General features: G+C 37.4%; 2 protein-coding genes across 3 annotated transcripts in view; both read right to left on the bottom strand.

Annotated features, from left to right (window-relative positions):
- Window positions 1-9,711, bottom strand: part of abcf3 (ATP-binding cassette, sub-family F (GCN20), member 3) — a 36,051-nt gene extending 26,340 nt beyond the window's left edge. Inside the window, exons 1-2 of one of the 2 annotated variants that reach the window (XM_079819534.1) lie at window positions 9,584-9,711; window positions 5,300-5,441 (exon numbers count right to left, since the gene is read on the bottom strand). In XM_079819534.1, coding sequence (XP_079675660.1) covers window positions 5,300-5,441; window positions 9,584-9,692 — 251 coding nt within the window. In that variant the 5' untranslated portion in view covers window positions 9,693-9,711. The remainder of the gene's footprint in view (window positions 1-5,299; window positions 5,442-9,583) is intronic. The other variant, XM_079819533.1, reaches the window with a different exon arrangement.
- Window positions 9,712-10,676: 965 nt separating this feature from the next.
- On the bottom strand, window positions 10,677-18,813 carry polr2d (RNA polymerase II subunit D). Its single transcript, XM_079819570.1, has 4 exons — window positions 18,636-18,813; window positions 17,340-17,520; window positions 14,492-14,587; window positions 10,677-11,574 (listed from the first exon to the last, which is right to left on the bottom strand). The coding sequence occupies exons 1-4, from the start codon at window positions 18,703-18,705 to the stop codon at window positions 11,496-11,498; spliced, it is 426 nt and encodes a 141-aa protein (XP_079675696.1). The 5' UTR covers window positions 18,706-18,813; the 3' UTR covers window positions 10,677-11,495.
- Window positions 18,814-19,770: the final 957 nt, after the last annotated feature.

The following is a 19,770-nucleotide window of genomic DNA, read 5'->3' as shown; positions in this document are numbered from 1 at the left end:
AAATGTTGATCGGTGTAAAACCGAGTTCTGGCTGTCTCTCTCTGCCTTTGAGAAAATGACAGGCCAGACGAGCCAATCCTGAAGTCTCCTGGTTTGACGTCCAAGCAGGAACGGTTTCCTCCCTTTCCTCCGCCCAGAGAATCTGGCACGCCCATGCAAACGCTCGAGAGATCATGGCTTGTGAACGAGTGAACGCTGGCAGTTTCTCAGTGTTTGGATGTACAAATGAAAACAGAAGTCTTTCTTCAGTTCCTTCTGATCTGTGATCAGTGATTTCTGATGTGTAGCTAATTATTTATTATTCGTGCACACGCTGCGGCTTCTCTCTCTCCCAACAGAAAGGTGTTTTCTATCTTGTGAGTCAGTGTTTTTGTACGTCCTCGTCGCGTCTATCTGTTCTTAAATGTGCATATAGTCTTTTCTGCTCAACACCAGCAGAGTCACGTCTTTAGAGATAAACCTCACACACGCCGAAGCTCGGCCTTCAACATCCCCGACCCCCAGTACTGCATCTGGCCCACAGCGGAGGCACCAAACGCGGCGAGAGATTAAGCAGAAGGGGGGTAAGCGTGAACATATCTGGGCTAGGCTAGCCAGCTTTCCCCACAATAAACTGGATTACATTCGATTACTGCTGTTGTGTCTTTGTTTGCGCAGTGTAACGTAACTCAATGCGCGTCACTAACGCTTATCATATGATTGGAACATATCTAGAAATAATGCTATACTCAACACTTACTAACTCGTTCATCTCGCTGTAATGGTACATTGCTGTATATAATGATGAAGACGGACTCGGCGTAAATGGGACTAGTGTTTATTCAGAACTCTCAGATACAAACACAATAAACTCGCGCTGACAGACAGCGCTCTCATAACTCAGTAGTTACTATAAATAACTTTGTTAGCAATCGCTCCGTCTCCGTGATGTCCGGTTCGCGAACGAATCATTCTTTTGAATCGGTTCTTTTTAGTGAACCGAACCAGTTCACCAAATCGGACTGAATCGTTCTAAACGGTTCGCGTCTCGAGTTAGCGCTGATCCATAATTAACTAAAGTTACTAACTTTCTGACATGAGTGACAGCCCCTCCGACTAGAAATAAACTAATAACCTGAAGTATATTCTAGTAACTACAACAGTTCACCCTGAACTGAGACATGCTGAGAGAACTGATGAGAAGTGAACACAGGTCCATCCGTCTCTGGCAGACTCGTGCCTGCTCGTGCCTCGTTAAACCACGCCCCCTCCGCTCATTTAAAATGCAAAGATGTCAGCCAATCACAACAGTGGGCGTTTTTACTGAAGTCTCACAGCAGACACGCCTCTTGAAACAGGGCATTCAGCCACAGGGCAAACAGCCACAGGGCAAACAGCAGTATAGAAAAAATTCCTTTTATTTCTAAATTATGACATTTTATGATGTAAAAATCATACTAACAATATAAGTACACCTCAGGAAACACTATAAAATAATAGAAAAATGCCATGCCATGGGACCTTTAACATATGCTGATAACGTATAGCCTATAACTGTCTGAATTTATATTCTTAATATTTCTCTTGTGGCCCATATTGTGAAACAAATTAGAAGAGAAGTATAGGCCCATTTCGTGTTAAACAAGTTGTTTTTGAAATAAAGCTGCTCTTACTTTCTGATAATACTGATATTATTGTAGTGTTCTGACATATTATAGACTGATAATCATTTTAATTATAGGCCTATAATTACTTGTTTAATTGGGCAAAATTTATTTAAATAATGAGGAGTAAGCTAATCTATCTATTCTTTTATTATGCAGCGTTGGTTATGCATTGATACATTACGAAATTATCACAGGGGCAAATTAAATGTAATCTCAATTTAATAATAAAAGTAGGCCTACCCTAATAATAATAATAATCATTTATATACATCAATTGTAAATGCTAAATCCTCTTGATATCGATAGCTAATGCATTTGATAGGCTATCTCTCTGTTATAGGTTTTTCGCGCATATTTCACGTGAGCTTTGGCTTTACATCGCATGCGATCTACTCGTACAGTGTGAGTAGATAACCTTGCTGAAATCGCACAGTGTATGCCCAGCTTTAAGCAACTTGCATATATCGAAACAGCTCTTCAATGCCATCGCTCAAATATAAAGAGTGGTGTTTAGTTGCAAGGTCTAAACACCACAGCACCTCAGCTCGCAATGTAGTGGTGGTGATAGGGCATAGCGTCCGCTGTCTGACACGCACCTGTTGATGAAGCTGCTAGACTAACGTTACTGCTGACTGCAGTGGTTTGAATCGGGAGAGCAGTCGGGGTTGAGGGCAAAGCAGTGGAGGTTGAGGTCGTTGATGCATCCGTAGCGTAGAACATTATGGGAAGCTGCTCGCTACGTCCGCGCATCCTAGCTTGGTGGCTGCTATATGATTACATATGCGATTTGACGCCATTCACCCCCACCCAGGTTATATTAATTGTCTTCTTGCAAACTACTGGCCAAAGCCAGTCTTTAAATCGTGAGTCCTCCAGCCAGAGGTCCGAGAACTTGCATTTCCCCGTGCTTTAATTACTGAATGGAAGCGAGCTCGCGTACATGCTTGGCAGCAAGCCAGCCGCGGACCCAGTTTGTTTCAGCGCGCGCGCGAATGAACACCACCTCACATGATATCGCGCAGGTCCTACTCTCAACATATAAATAAATCCACGCAAATTTTAGAAAAAAAAAGGCCTGTACTTCACACTAATTGAAAATGTATCTAAAAATAATTGGGCTCGAAAATGTAATACCTCGTCAGATGATGTTTACTACTTTTTACTACTTTTTATTGCCCTTAATTTTGGCTAATTTCATTTACTACCTTTTACTACCTTTTACAACCCCGCGGACACCCTGATATACATGATAAACATGCATGTTTATTTTAGTAGGCCTACTTCCGTCAGTGAAACAACAAACTACAGTCTGTAAAACATTTAAATAAATATCTGTAAATAATCTAAATATAAATAGTATAAGTTAAATATTAGTTAAAGAAAAAAATCGTTTATATTTCCTCACAGACGTGCGTCGTGCGTCATGCCTCTTTGCGCTGAAAGGGAAGACACGAGCAGGAAAGAAGCATCTTTTTCTAATATCTTAATGTTTTCTCCTGATGTTCCAAAACGGATAGGCTACTTGTAGTAAAATGTGAAGAACGAAATTATCTTCCGCAGGGTCAAGAACTGAGGCTTTGTTTGATTATGCGCTTTGAGAGAAAGCGAAACTAAAAATCTCCGGCGTGTCTAATAGCCAGCACAAACTGTGTTTAATAAAGTAAAGTTTGAAGTAAATGTATCTGTCCTACTCCGTTTTCTACTTTACCATAGTAAATGATGCGAATATAGCCTATAGGCTACTCCTAAATTAATCAAACAAGGAAGACACGTTTAATCCCCTGTGAGAGACATAAATGAGGATGTGGGGAGATTCCATGTCCAGTAGAATAAAATGGAGTAAACCTAAGCCTATTGTTAAATTCGAGGAAAATCGTGTGACCAGATAGCAAAACGCAAGCAATCTTAAATTTGTCTCACCACACAAAGCTTCCTCTCTCGTTCGGCCTGAATCCTTATGGTTCCATGGCTGCGATGTAACATTTAATTGCAAACCTATTATTTATTTTGTAAATGAAGCTTTGTGCTTCACTCGTGTCATTAATATTCACATAAAACAGCATTCACAAACAAAAAAAGGTGTTTTGGCCGCCCACCGCCGGTGCTCCAGCTTAGTTGACGTGCAACTTTACATTCTCCTATGTGCTGATTTACTAGCCCAAGCGCCGTTGGCCCCGTTGACAGCAGCTAAATATTTTATAATATATGTTTAGTAAGCAGGATTTGATGGCCGCATTCCTAGACTTATAAAATGCAATTCAATGTGGAAGTAATCCAAGTATTCAGAATACGTTACTCAGATTGGCGCATGTAATAAACTGTTTTCCCTTATTCATCCTGTCAGGCTGTCGGTTGCGATGTGTTCATCGCGCGAGTTCATATCGCGATGACGATGAAAATTCGATGTATCGTTCAGCCCTATTTTTAATGCACTTTAATGTACTGTATGGAAAATAATGTCTTAAATGAACTTGAGAGAAAATTAGATGCGCGGGACAGCACGTCAAATACATGTTCTGTAGTTATTCACAATCACGAAAGTTCATTATTTGCATGCGTTTTAAATTCTTGCCGGTTAAACATTTTTATTCGCGTGCTTAATGCACGGTTTTAACATGCGCTTTTCCAAGCGCGCGCACTAAACGCCTGTCAAAAACGCGATTACTGGACAAAGTAGTCGTCTTACTACGCTAATACGGTCAAATACACATTTCATTTTTGAGTGAACTATCCCTTTAATGTTAATACAACAACAAAAGACAAAAAGAAAATCACTCTCTGCTCTTGACTGAAAAACTTTAATACAGTAGCTTTAATAAGAATCAATGTATATTTTACAGTGAAGTCAATGTATTGTTTTATTTTTACATTTATTAATTAAATTTCATACTTAAATGCTGCTGTACTGCTCTTAGCTGCCAGTGTAAATCTTTATATATATTTATTTTATATTTTACAATACACTAGGAATGTGTACAAGGGTTTTTTTAAGTAAAGTTTTAAGTTCAAGTAAGGTTTTTCAATTCTTTTAAGTAAAATAAAGAAAGAGTATTGCAATAAAGAAAGTCTTTTTTCTCCTTAACCTCTTGCTGTTCCTGTCGCTTAAGAATAGAATAGCAAAAAACTGATGTGACAAGCCATCAGAACTGAACCGAACCGAAACCGTGGTTAAAAACCGAGGTATGTTTTGAACCGTGGACTAACTGTATTGTTGCATCCCTAGTGTAGACTGTCTAACAGGGAAGGCCATGGACCTATAACATTTATTATAATGGGTTTATGTAAAGATTGTTTTAAGTTCAATTAAATTAAAAGTTTTTATTTTTTAAAGCCTAATAAATGTTGAAATTGGTAGCTTTCAGTTATACTGCAATGTAACGTCATTCATGTTTCATAGAGTCATTCGTATCTGCGATACTGGCCTTCATTCATAAAAAGATGCCATTACAACAAATATTTAAAATATGTTTCTTCATTAATTTGGAGAGTAACTGAAATTATTACAATATCAAAATATTAAAACTTTTTATAGGATTTTATAGTGCCCAACATCAGCGGACAGAATTCATTATTAACAAGTTCCCCACTCTCGGTTTCTTTGCGAATGTTTTTATTTTAGAAAGATAATGAACAGAGGGATCATTGGCACTTACAGTCGGAGTGTGTTGAACATCTGGAAGCAGATGTTTCGAATGTCGTCTTCATTCTTGTCACCAACCTCTTGCAGAACATCGCCGATGGCATCGAACACTTCCTCCGCATCCTCGAAATCTGAGTCACCACTGCCCAACACGCCTGCGCAATAAAACACACGTCACACAGTCAGACAATGCATCTGATACTAAACGTCTCCAATCGACCTGCGTCACAATATTGTTCTGGATTTGTGAGAACAACATGAAAAAGAAGTTCAAGCTGATCTGAATCACTTTTGCAAGGGTAACATACCGTACCCGCATGAAAAAGTACAGTTTCAAAACTGTTATCACACTTTACACATGCTTTTATTGTGCGATGCTTTCATTTCCCACTTTGTCCATTGAATGTTCCAGTGTGATCATACTTGTCAAAATTCAATAGACACAGGTGAATCGTTGACATTTAGGAATGAGATCGCGTGGGTGTGTGAATCGAGATTGCGCTCTTTTAACTATTAATTAGTGCAGCTCTTTATATACACCGATCAGGCATAACATTATGACTGACAGGTGAAGTGAATAACAGTAGGTGCGTTTACATGGAGCACTGTAATCGGTTTAAAAGTCCAATCCGAATAAAAATACTCCATATAAACACCTCAATCGGAATAAAAATGGCCAAACCGAATGAAATTGTAATCGGTTTGAGAGGGGTGGGATAAACCTTTTCATGAACCGATCAAACGAAAAATTCCACCATGTAAACGATCTGATCCGATTGCTTTGAGTGCACGTCTTTCTGTGACGTGATATACAGCACGCACCTCCTCAACTGAAGAGCGCGCGCCGCGCTCACACCAGGTTAATGTTGACAAGAAAGGAAAGTTCATTTTTCTGAGGTATTAAACTTTTTATTTCGTAACATGTTATGAACATGATGTTGGAATAATGATACAGACATAGCCTGGCAACAGCATCTCATCTTGACAGCGTTTGTCCGAGGCTTCAACTGCGCCTGACAGAATACATTTTTTTTCTGAGGTGATTCTTACACTTTACGACAAATAATAAATAGCTTTTATAAAACTCTACAAGTCCTGGTGGCCGTTGAGAGCTGCCATTTCAACGGGGAACATTCAAGCTGCTCTCTGTTTCTCGTTAGTTAAGTTAGCTATAAAAAAAAATTTGAATCAACAACTGCTTCAAATTGGTTAAGTAACATTACCCACAGTCTAGTTTAATTACTTTTGTTAATATTTATACCTTTGTGATTATGGTATCTTTCCTTAATCATCTGAAATATATATGTTTAGTACTACTAGTAATGATGCTGAGCACGTCTTTAATGCTTCATTCATGTTTCACCGTATATCCTATGTTTTTATTAATAATTTGAGTGCATTTTATTGTTAATTTTGTGTTTTTCAAAATAAATGAATTGAATTAATTTTTGATTCCGCATTCATCATTCACAGCTGTTGAAATAGCCATTGTATAGGACATAAATTAGGTTAAACTACTGCATGTCCGCCCACAGAAAAATAAATAAATATAAAAATTACCAACACAGAACTATTGATCCACGATACGTAACGAATCTGAGGCGGCAGACAAACTGTGTGCGCATGTCACAAAATGATTCCTACTGAAAGTCAGCACATGTAAACACCAGATCGGTTTAGATAACGTCTCATGTAAACAGTCCACCGAATCTTTCAATCAGAATGATTTTAATCGGAATGACAAAAAAGTGCGCATGTAAACGTGGCTAGTGATTATCTTTTCATCACGGCACCTGTTAGTGGGTGGGATATATTATGCACTAATATTATTTAATACAGTTGTTATTTCTCAACGTAAATTATTTAATTTGATTGATAATAGCCAATCAGTGTCTTAATCTAATTGAATTTATTGATAAAATTTAGGAATTTGAAAAGAAAGATAAAACAGACATTTAATAAGATCAGGAAAAAATAAAAAAGGTAAAGGAAAGGTCCCTTTATAAAGTTAAAAAGAAAATGGCCTCAGGCTAAACATCACAAATATACAGATTTAATAATGTCAAAGTTGATAAAATACTTATAGAACCATTTCAGAATAAATTATTTTTAGACCACAAAAGTTTTTTTTTCTCCAGACAAGCAGCTTTTTTACTCGGACAAGTGAATGATAGATTAACTTGTCTGAAGGACAAACACATGACAAGGCTTAATGTCGAGCACTGAAAAGGCTTGACATTAAAAGCACTTCAACATAAATAAAACATATATAAAGTACAGTAGCCTAGTTTGAACCAGTGTACATTTTTAAAATGAACTGTTTAATACGTTTTACAGTTTCAGCTTCCCGGTGTTCATTCAGTTCTTCAGCATTAATATCTCTCTGCATTATAGCTATATCAGAAAGGGGTGAAGCGCCACCAGATCATCAATGTCCCCTAAACCCTCCTAATATGGAGCTAACTTGTAGTATTTCACTTTAAAGGGTTAGTTCACCCAAAAATGAAAATTCTGTCATTAATTACTCACCCTCATGTCGTTGGACACCAGTAAGACCTCCGTTCATATTCGGAACACAAATGAAGATATTTTAGTTGAAAGCTGATGGCTGAGAAAGGCTTCAGACAGGCCTCCATTGGCATTCAGTACATTGACACTTCCAAGATCCATGAAAGGCACTTAAAACGTCGTTACAAAGTCTATCTCACCACAGTGGCTCTACAATAATTTTACGATGCGACGACAATAGTTTTTGTGCGAAAAAAAAAAAATCAAAATAACACCTTTATCCAACTTGTTCTCGACTTCCTTGTGTGCCTCCACGACGCATGCGCGAGAATATGACGTAGCGCCGGCATTCGGGAATCCATGAAATACACACTTAAGCCCCATTTTGAGCACTACGCCGAGACCTAAAGCACGATCAATGTAGAATCCAACAGCTTAGACACGAGCGTCTTCCTCTGCTCGTAAACAAATCGCTTCTGGGTCATATGTCCGAACGCCGGATCTGCGTCATATTCTCGCGCATGCGTCGTGGAGGCACACACGGAAGTCGAGAACAAGTTGGATAAAGGTGTTATTTTGATTTTTTTTGCGCACAAAAACTATTGTCGTCGCACCGTAAAATTATTGTAGAGCCACTGTGGTGAGATAGACTTTGTAACGACGTTTTAAGTGCCTTTCATGGATCTTGGAAGTGTCAATGTACTGAATGCCAATGGAGGCCTATCTGAAGCCTTTCTCAGCCATCAGCTTTCAACTAAAATATCTTCATTTGTGTTCCGAATATGAACGGAGGTCTTACGGGTGTCCAACGACATGAGGGTGAGTAATTAATAACAGAATTTTCATTTTTGGGTGAACTAACCCTTTAAGATCATTATATGACACTAGTTCAACAAATAAGCAAGTCATGTTGCTATAAAAAAAAACTAATTAATATGGCATTCATGCAAGTCACCGTTTTATATTACCAGTGCTCACAACTTAATTACGTCTATAGTTTCAATCATTTAATTGCCTACCAGCCCTTCTATTAAGGGCCCTAAAAGAGTCTGTTCTCACCTGAAGAAATAGAGCATTATGTATTGCATACATACACCATTTTATTTCATGATATATTAATTTATAATTAACGTTAGTTGACACTGTATATAAATCTTTTAGGAGAAAATATATTAGCAAATTAAGGCATAATGAAGATTTGTTCATTCATTCATTTCATACATTTTGACAAATGACGCCTGGGACACACTGACATGATTCATGAACCATGATTATATTTATGTTAATGATCATATAATCTGTGTGATTCTCTATCATTCACATACATGACGTAGGCTAATTTATCAAGACTATCAATCAATGAATATTTCGCTCATAAGAACTCGTGTATCACGTGATCTATCACAAAGTTGACGTATTGTACAAGAAAATCGTCTGTCAGGCACAAACTATTATATTATATGAATGAGGATACCGTAAATCATCTGTCTGTCTTGAAACATGATACCGGTGTCACTGTCAAACTTCACTGAGCTGCTTTATTTCACAAACATGAACTTATAACGCGATTACGCTTTGATTGAACTGATAACTCGCGTCCACGAAATTGTTAAAGCGCTAATGTCAGTAACTCGTCCGATTTATGTGATACTGTCTGCTAGCATGATCAGCACATCATCAGAACTGTTAAATATAATGAATGAACTCCTATCATTAACGCGAGACTTGACACTAACAGCGTATATAAGGCATTACATATGTATATTAATGTCATGTATTTGTACAGTACCAGTGATATATTCGAAGAGTTCAGAGTCGATCTGTGGAAACTCGTTCTTCAGTATCTCCACATACGCCGCCATCATACACACACTCACCGGGCCGGACACGTGGCGCATGCGCACAGGCGCACCAATAACACGTGGACGAACGTTGCAACAATCGCTCGAGCAGAAGTGCATGTTACATTAAAATCTGACGTTTTATGTCTAATGTACAAACATGTACAAAGACAAAATTGGAGACTGACATACAAATTAAAAGCCACTTCAGCAATCTCATTAAATTAATTCTCTAATTACATGAAAACGCCTTCAATATTTACCAGAATGCACTGTGATTGGTGCATATTGACCAGCGCTGAAAAAAGTAATAGGTACCTCGCGACAACGCAGTCCATGTATGCAGAGATGGCTCTGTATATAATAAATAATAAAATAATAAAAACACAGAGAAACTTTAATGGCACACAGTTTATACATTAAATATGAGAATTATTTAAATATCCATTAGATAATAATGAACTATTATAACATATTCATATAACATATATCATATTACATATTATTTACAATATATAACTTATATATAACATATTAGAGCAAATATTATATTCTTTCGTAATTTAGCCTCGACTACTCTTAAAAAGCACTTTCTTGTTTTGTTTTTTTGTCCAAACTCATTTATTTTTTATTTATTGTATTTTCAGACTCTCCCAAGATTTGTCACTGCCGAAATACTATAGAAATCCATCTGAAGACTATATAGAAATGCATTAAATAACAAACATATTATATTAGGCCGATCTGTTAAGAAACATTTCACAGCAAATTTTATCATATTGATTTCAGATTAATGATGAAAAATGATAGATATGTTTATCAATCATTATTATAAACTTTTTGACACATCACGTGTCGGTAGTGACCATGATATTTTGTTTGCACATTCATTCTTCCATAAAAAAAAAAACCTTAACTCATGGAATTGAAAACATTACAAGCGAAACAATGAAAAATAATTAATTAATTGATGTGTCAATTGTCTGTGGTTGTAAGGGCAAACAATGCATGCTAAAAACAGACAGAAATCACCACAATAAAAATCTTTACACAAACTTTTACTGAAATTAGTCAAAGTCAAACTTCAGACTTTGAGTGCTGCATCATCTTCAGAAATAACACAAACATGTATCTATACTGTCTAGATTTGCAGTATCAATATTTTAGCATCTGCATCACCACCTCGGGTGTGCATTATTTTTCCAATAATTCAACAGCCCGTCGTCAATTATTCCTTACTTAATGCATGATAAAGTTTTGGAAGTGACTTGATTATTTTAATAGTCACAATTTTAGGTATTTTTAGCATAACTGAGCACATGCCTGACAAACAAAACAATTGTACATGCACACCATATTTTAGATTAAAACCAAAAAACTTAATTTTAATAGCATTAAATGTGTTATTTTTTTTTTTATAAATTTACTTCAAAATGATGGGATCTAGCCAAGATGGACAGGGATGCAGTCTCACTGTATAGTTAAAAAAATCAGCGAGGTGGCTAGAATCAGGCTAAAACTTTTATTTTGGTAGTGAAATGAACTTTTTTTGTTGTTAAAACTTCAAATTTAAATTAATACTTTGGGTTTCAGTAGACCATAACATTCTCATGATAGACAATATCTGAATTAATATCATAATTATTAATAGTTCTTTTTGTACATTCTGTACAGACACACATTGAAATACACTGTCAATTTTATCAAAAACACTTTATTTTTCCAAAACAATAGCATGTTAAGCAACTACAGAAGTGAGTAATGGTGGCAATTTATAAAGACGTATGAAGGAGAGAAACTGTGAAAGAGAAACATCAGAGAAAGCAGGGAGCATCAATGTGATGGAGGAGAGACGGCAGATCAGTACTGGAAGCTGCGCTTGGTCTGAATGTCATCCAGGATTTGTTGTAACTCGTCATCCTCAAACCGGCCTTCCAAACTAGACAGAGAAAACACACACTAAATGAATGATGTAAACCAACATTAGATTGTGACTGTTCTCTAAGAAAAAAAATACTCTTACAGTTAAGCCAATAGGTTTAAAGAGAAAACAAGAATCTGTCAACGTCAATTAGTGTTTAAGAAATCTAGGATCGGGGTTCAATTTCACTCTGCAAGTGTCGCATGTAACACCTGTTGATCAGGTTTCTGAAGTGCCCCTTCTATGCTATTACAAAGGTTTTGTTTTGGGTTCAGGTTTACATCAAAAAACACTTTAATAGTCACATATCCACTGCAGCATTAGCTCTTTTCTCAGTGTCTGAAACCATCCAGTCTCACTAAACCCCCTCCTTTCCGAGTGCCTACACTGATCTGATTGATCAGACGGTCCAGTCTGTTATGATTGATCTACTCTGCTCTGATTGGTCAGATGGCCCAGTCTGTTGTGATTGGTCTACTCTGCTCTGATTGGTCAGATGGCCCAGTCTGTTGTGATTGGTCTACTCTGCTCTGATTGGTCAGATGGCCCAGTCTGTTGTGATTGGTCTACTCTGCTCTGATTGGTCAGATGGCCCAGTCTGTTGTGATTGGTCTACTCTGCTCTGATTGATCAGATGGTCTAGTCTGTTGTAATTGGTCGACCACTTACACGTGATGGAAACTAAACGGCCATTAGCTTATCAGAATTTCAGCTCACGCTTTTCCTCAGCACGCGATACAATAACAGTAAAGATGGCGTCGGTTTTACAGCATCAATCTCATCCTTTGGAAGTTAATCAAAGTACATTTTCTTTGGCAGCAGAAAACAGTTGCTGCGTCCAAATTCGCCTACCATTTTTATTAAGAAAAAGTACATACTTTTGAGTGTGTAGCAGAAGAGTAAACAAGCTTTGGGACATACTACTTCATCATAATTACGTCTTTAACGGACAGCTCTGTCTCTTTGGTACGTGCATCCTGACGCAGTTAGAATCCTCCACATTCAATTCAATTTAATTTCCTATCATTTCGGAGAGAAATGTAGTAGCATGTTGAACCTGCCAGTCGTGGGTCTTTAATGCGGAGACTCTCACTCAAACCCGATTATCTTAACCTCTCTACTTTTTTTAAACACTTTTTATCCGTATTACTTTGTAGTTCTAATCGAATCCTCATCCAGCTCACAATATGTTGTGGGTAATATTAGCCGTTAACTCTTTCCCTGCCAAACACAGAATTTTCCATGTTTTCACAGTAAGATGCTAGGGGGGCGCTATTATGGATCTTCTGAATGAGTACAGAATCTCCAGATCAAAACACAGATGAAGAAGAAGAAGGAAAAAAAACAAGCGATCGTATGCAAGCAGATGCATATGTAAAATAATGTGATCATCAACATTAAACATCATATAAATCAAAACTAAAAAACTAAACTATCTAATGTTACTGAATTAAATGTTGACCCAGGACGAGATATAGGACTGTGAAGCTTTGGGGGTGTTGATGGATGCTATCTAATCCATCTGTGTTTGATCATCGCTCTGAATCTGATCTGGATGAAGTCTTTAAAGTCCCAGAGAATCGGAAGTTGCAACTGATTTTATTTCAGTGCTGTGAGGCATTTCCAAGTGAAACGTAATATTAAATAGAGGGCAGGGTTTTACTTCAGCGCACCTCCTCTCCATCTCACGCTCATAGCAGACTAACGGTTGGAGGGGAATGGTTAAGGATATTCAGACCCAAGCCGTCAAACTGTTGTCATTGGAAAGGGAACGCCATTCCAGACGGGAAGTTACTTTTCAGATTTTGATTAAAGATTACCACGGCAAACAATTTTTTTCTGTGTATTAACTTGCACGGATTAATTGTTCACCCTAATGTGTGCTGACAAAGTAAATAAGATCGATTTCATGAGGACTTTAACAAAAAAATATTTTTGTTCAAAATGTAGCTTTTTCTATGAAACTTACCCATATTTAAGTGCTGATAAAAAAGGAATGCATGAAGCTAGAATAAAAGCTTTTTTTGTGGTTTGTTTAAAATCAGAGGGTCTTTTCTTTCTTTTGATATATTGCATGTTCAGATATTCATACAAGAAAATATTCTATGGGCCATTACATTTTTTTTTTAAATGATCAAAAACCCTGGCATGGCTGGCAAATGTTTTATTTATTTTTTACGCTGCCGGGGAAAGAGTTAAGAGTGTGCACGGATCTGCACTTCGGATTCTAACTGGAAATAGAAGACCATCAGGAATCTTTGGTATACGCATTTCAACATACTACAATTTGAGACAATAATTTTATTTTTAAATATTATTTAGAGTAAGCGAATTGGGACGTAGCAAGTGTCTTTTCGACACGTACAAAAACCAAACTCTTCCAGTCTCAGCTACAATAGAAGAAGCTAAAAGGAAGAATCGCTAGACACTAACTATTTATCTGCACTTGAATCTCTGAAACTTTGCAAATCTTTTACTTTCACAAACAGCTTTATTACACACTACATGAAAAGTCATATCTGAAAAAGAATAATAGGATCCTTTAAGGTTCAATAATAATGAGTTCTTCTGTTGGCCCAGTTGGGCCAGTAGTGCAGATTTTTATTTGCTCTGGCAAAATTTTCACTGTGGCCAAATAGTGTAAATCAGTTCCGGGCTGCGTTTCCCAAAAGCATTGTGAGCCAACTTGATCGTAGAGACCATTGGTGGCAATGTTTCTACAATATACTTAGGTTTAATGATTCTTTTGGGAAACGCAGCCCTGGTCCGTATCATTGAACTCTGGTCAAGATCTGCAGTTAATGCACAATCCAAGACAACATTATTAATTAAATGACTAAGATACTCATGTGAGATGTGTTACTCAGTGCTCATGTATAATATACAGGCATGAGATTGTCCAAACTAAGCAAATCTCCACATTATAATGACCAACCTTGGGATGAGGGCTTTGGCCTCCTCTGCCGCCTCAGGACACAGATTGGCTAAACTTGCCAACTCAAACTTGTGAAGCTTCTTCTGCAGAAGTAAGCTGTGAAACACGGCCACAGTTAACAGCAATGCAACAAACTCATAAGAATGCCATTCACTAAAGTACAATTATACAAGCACAAGAAAACTAAATCTCAGAAACATTCCATTTAGTTTATATTAAGATTTTGGGATAAAAATACACACACCCATTAACTAAAAAAAAAGTCAAATTTATAGCGCGCATATATATATATATATATGTATGCATGTGTGATTGATTGATTGATTGATTGATTGATTGCATTGATCATCTGAAGCACATGCACTGCCGGAATGACACTCCTCAAAGTGAAAGCGCAAACATAATTTAAATCACCATATCACATTTAGTTTAGTTGTATGATTATTCAAAGCGTTTTAGCTTTTTTTCCCCAAAGCATTTAGCATTTTATTTGTATATAGTGCATTAATAGCAGGAGGGGTGGAGCAAGCACCGGGAGAGTGTGCGCGAGTACTGCATGAGAAATCTTTTTAAATTTTGCGGAGTTTCAGTGACATTATTACATTAAAGTACTATAATGTATAGTAATGCAATGGGGGAATATTTGTGTGCCCTGATAATAATAATATAATAACAATAACAATAATATAATAACAATAACTTATATATATATATATATATATATATATAAAATAAAAAAGTAATAAAATAAATAAAAAAACTCTTTATTTTGACTTAAAATATTACATTGTGAGTTTAGTATCGAATCGTGACACGAGTGTATCGTTACACCCCTAGCGTCTAGTGTAGACACCTTGTTTTGGTAGTTGTGCCGTTTGAAGTAGATTTGCTTAGGAGCCGGATAAGCAGGGTAATTTCATAATGGGGTCTTTTATTACCATGAAGAGGTTTATTTTGCATAACAATCGGCTGACTGCATCATTTATGTCCGGTACACATTGTATGATTTTGGGCTGTCCCAGATGAAAGATGACTAATCGTGGTGATTTCTGTGGTAAAGGCTCCTAAACGATGATCCTACGCTGTACAGTGAGAGCGGTTCAAAGACGACCACCGCCACAGTCGTGCGACCAAAGATAGCCTGTGATAATTTTCTGACAGAAGTTTAGCATGATCATCTCACTGTGTGTTTGCTGCTACGACCTACACCTACTGACCAGCCAATAAAAATGTTTCACCACTAGTGCTTGCTGATGAGGTTTTATTCTTCCATAATAACTTGCGTCGTAGCCTACGATAGGTCTCATCATCATACAGTCTACATACAAGTTTATAAGATCCATGTCGTACAGTGTGATTTGTAATGATCTTATAGGACTAACGAAATCACTGTCTTGGACTATAAAAATTTAAAAACGGAATTAAAAAGAATAATAGTGAGTTTATATCTCACAATTCAGACTTTCCACCCTCAGAATAGTGAGTTTATATCTCACAATTCAGACTTTCCCCCCTCAGAATAGGGAGTTTATATCTCACAATTCAGACTTTTCCCCCCTCAGAATAGTGAGTTTATATCTCACAATTCAGACTTTCCCCCCTCAGAATAGTGAGTTTATATCTCACAATTCAGACTTTCCACCCTCAGAATAGTGAGTTTATATCTCACAATTCAGACCTCACAATTCAGACTTTCCCCCCTCAGAATAGTGAGTTTATATCTCACAATTCAGACTTTCCCCCCTCAGAATAGTGAGTTTATATCTCACAATTCAGACTTTCCCCCCTCAGAATAGTGAGTTTATATCTCACAATTCAGACTTTCCCCCCTCAGAATAGTGAGTTTATATCTCACAATTCAGACTTTTCCCCCCTCAGAATAGTGAGTTTCTCACAATTCAGACTTTCCCCCCTCAGAATAGTGAGTTTATATCTCACAATCCAGACTTTCCCCCCTCAGAATAGTGAGTTTCTCACAATTCAGACTTTCCCCCCTCAGAATAGTGAGTTTATATCTCACAATTCAGACTTTTCCCCCCTCAGAATAGTGAGTTTCTCACAATTCAGACTTTCCCCCCTCAGAATAGTGAGTTTATATCTCACAATTCAGACTTTCCCCCCTCAGAATAGTGAGTTTATATCTCACAATTCAGACTTTCCCCCCTCAGAATAGTGAGTTTATATCTCACAATTCAGACTTTCCCCCCTCAGAATAGTGAGTTTATATCTCACAATTCAGACTTTCCCCCCTCAGAATAGTGAGTTTATATCTCACAATTCAGACTTTCCCCCCTCAGAATAGTGAGTTTATATCTCACAATTCAGACTTTCCCCCCTCAGAATAGTGAGTTTATATCTCACAATTCAGACCTCACAATTCAGACTTTCCCCCCTCAGAATAGTGAGTTTATATCTCACAATTCAGACTTTCCCCCCTCAGAATAGTGAGTTTATATCTCACAATTCAGACTTTCCCCCCTCAGAATAGTGAGTTTATATCTCACAATTCAGACTTTCCACCCTCAGAATAGTGAGTTTAAATCTCACAATTCAGACTTTCCACCCTCAGAATAGTGAGTTTAAATCTCACAATTCAGACTTTACCCCCTCAGAATAGTGAGTTTATAGCTCACAATTCAGACTTTCCCCCTCAGAATAGTGAGTTTATATCTAAAAATATCTATTAAAAAAAAATTGTGATGAAAAGGCACAATTACCTTTTTTTTTTCTTCAAAAAAACAAGCTTTCATAGGAAACAGGAAAACCATCCACACTAGAACAAACTTGTTCTATCTGCATCCCTCAGTGATTAGTGTACTGTGTGTGTGCTTGTGGGAAGCATGCTGACCTGCGCACACTGGCGATGGTCTCTCTGTTCTTGAAGCGACTGAATCTGGCGGTGTAGTTGAGGGTCTTCATGAAGACCTCTGACAGCTCCTGCTCGTCCTCCGCACTTTCATTCTGCTGCTTGCGATGCTCCAGCAACATGTGAACCTCCGAGTTCAGCAGCGTCTCTGAGTTCTCGAACTCTGAGACAAATCAAACATCAATCAGGATCTCAAATGAACAACACTTTAAAAACAAGACGCAAAACCACACCTAACCAATCAAGAAACCCAGAAAATAACATGCAACCTGATAGACTCTAACCAAACACAATCGGGGCATTTGCTCCAAGGAGGCGGCAATAGAAGCAGTGCCTCCTCAAAAAAATTGAATATGAAAATAATCCATATTAGAAAATTAATACAATACAAATATTACAAAATGGGACATTAAAAGAGTATAAAATCACTGTTTTTTTTTTCTAAAATAACACTGCCCAAGAGCGACAGTTACAGCGGGATGCCATGTTACTCTTGCCTCCCCTGAGCCCATTGACTTTTAACAGAACCCCCTTAAGCGTGAGAATCAATGGGGGAAGTCCATATGATTGGATGTGATTGAATATGATTGGTTTGTGCGAAAAATCCCATCTCTTGTTTTCATGCGCCTTCTTGAATTGACCCGAATGAAGAAAATGATGGCGTTAATGAGAAGACTAACTAAAAAGTATACAAACAACTCAGTTCGATATCACCACTTTATGTAATGTCAAAATCAAACTTGAAATGGCCTGAAAACATGATGACTGTGGGGGTTTTAGTGAGCAAACAGCTTGGGGAAATTAAAGGTGTATCTTTGTGTCTGTGACCAGTGTTTATCAAGCTTGATGACTGATGCAAATAAGTAATTAATAAAAAGAAAAGCTAAACATTAGTTCACAAAAAAAAAACATAACATGGTTTAAATTGTGCCTTTAGTTATTATTTTGGAATAAATGTAAAAATGCTTTAAAAAACTTCATGAGATTTGCACTTGGTTTTATCAAATAGAGCATTAATTATTACACAGTTCAGTGTTTCCCACACCTAAAGAAGTTTGGAAACTGTACTATTTTAAATGTTTTTTGAAAGAAGTCTCTTCTGCTCATCAAGGCTGCATTTATTGAATAGGCACTGCGGGGTGTGTGATAGTCAGATAAAATGGAATTATCCCAGTACATTAAATATACAGTACAAACTCAGAGCGAGTGTGTGACACACGTTTGCTGTCCATGATGGAGCTGATGCTGTCGATAGTGTTTGTGATGTGTGAATCTCACCTTTAGGAAACATGAGCTGAGACGCGTCCTCCTCCACATCCCCGACATTCGTCGCTCCTCCTGCCGCCATCACACAATAACAACTGAGAATATGAGAAAATCTTCAGTGTGCTGCAAACAGTCACATCACTACAGCGACCGCCGTTCAATGAAACACATTCTACTTCCGGTTATCTTCTTCTTGTTGTTAATGGCTGTTCACTCCTAGGAGCATTACCGCCACCTACCGTATTTTGTAACATATTTCCTATCACCTCCTACTGAACTGTGGCTGCCATGGGCGTCAGTTTGGTTTGAAATGTGCTGGGGACAGAGACGCATTCAGAAGTGCATTTTCAGAAGTGCTGGGTACATTTTTTTTTCTCTTTCGCGCAGGTCATGTTTTGAAAGACTATGTCCAGCAGCTTACTAATGTAAATAAATAAAAATGTCAGATGAGAGACATAGCTATTGCGGGTCTTATAGCCTATCTTACTCATGCCGACGAAAGCGCCCCGCGAATTCTTTAATATTTTTCATTTTTGCAATTTTTTTACCACTTCATTATCAGAGTCCGACTGGAGCCCGTGTTTTTTTTTATCCTCCCTATTACACATTAGTTACAGCCATTAAAATAGTTCAGTTTTGTTTTTAATGTCAAAGTAGATATATTTCGTTTTGTTTCTTTATTAAGTTAATTTAGAAAAATGTTTAAAGCATTTAATGTTTGTTAAACTAAAGTTTTTGCTTTTTAAAGTGACGACCAAGCGGCCAGCGGCCGACAGTGAGTTAACCCAACACTTTAGCCTCTGAAATCAACACTTGACTTGTCTTGCTTATTAAATCCATAAAAAACACTTAAAGCATCGTTTAAACGTTTAGCCTATTATCACCACCATCACAGTAAAAAGGCATTTTTGACAAGATGAGGCAGGCAGATCGCAACGGCGCGCGCAAACAAAACGGGCTACACAATCTAAACAAATAATAAAAAAAAAAAAACATGCTGGTTGTCTTACCTTAGGCTACACATCTCCGCGAAATGAATATATATCCGATCTTCAATTCCCGTGCTATATGCACATTTAACGGAGTTCATGTCAACGAAATCAACCGATATGAGTATTTTATTCATCAGCTCTTTTCAACATCAAAG

The sequence above is a fragment of the Gobio gobio genome (assembly GCF_949357685.1).
Source record: "Gobio gobio genome assembly, chromosome: 6".
In the NCBI taxonomy this organism is placed as follows: domain Eukaryota; kingdom Metazoa; phylum Chordata; class Actinopteri; order Cypriniformes; family Gobionidae; genus Gobio; species Gobio gobio.
The sequence above is the reverse complement of the archived record's forward strand: the minus strand, read 5'-3'. Positions and strand labels throughout refer to the sequence as shown.

Coding starts and splice junctions, on each gene's coding strand:
- polr2d (XM_079819570.1), bottom strand. CDS start 18,705: ATGGCGGCAGGAGGAGCGACGAATGTCGGGGATGTGGAGGAGGACGCG. Junction 14,588..17,339: donor ACCATCGCCAGTGTGCGCAG/GTCAGCATGCTT, acceptor CGTGTTTCACAG/CTTACTTCTGCAGAAGAAGC. Junction 11,575..14,491: donor GCCAAAGCCCTCATCCCAAG/GTTGGTCATTAT, acceptor TTCTCTGTCTAG/TTTGGAAGGCCGGTTTGAGG.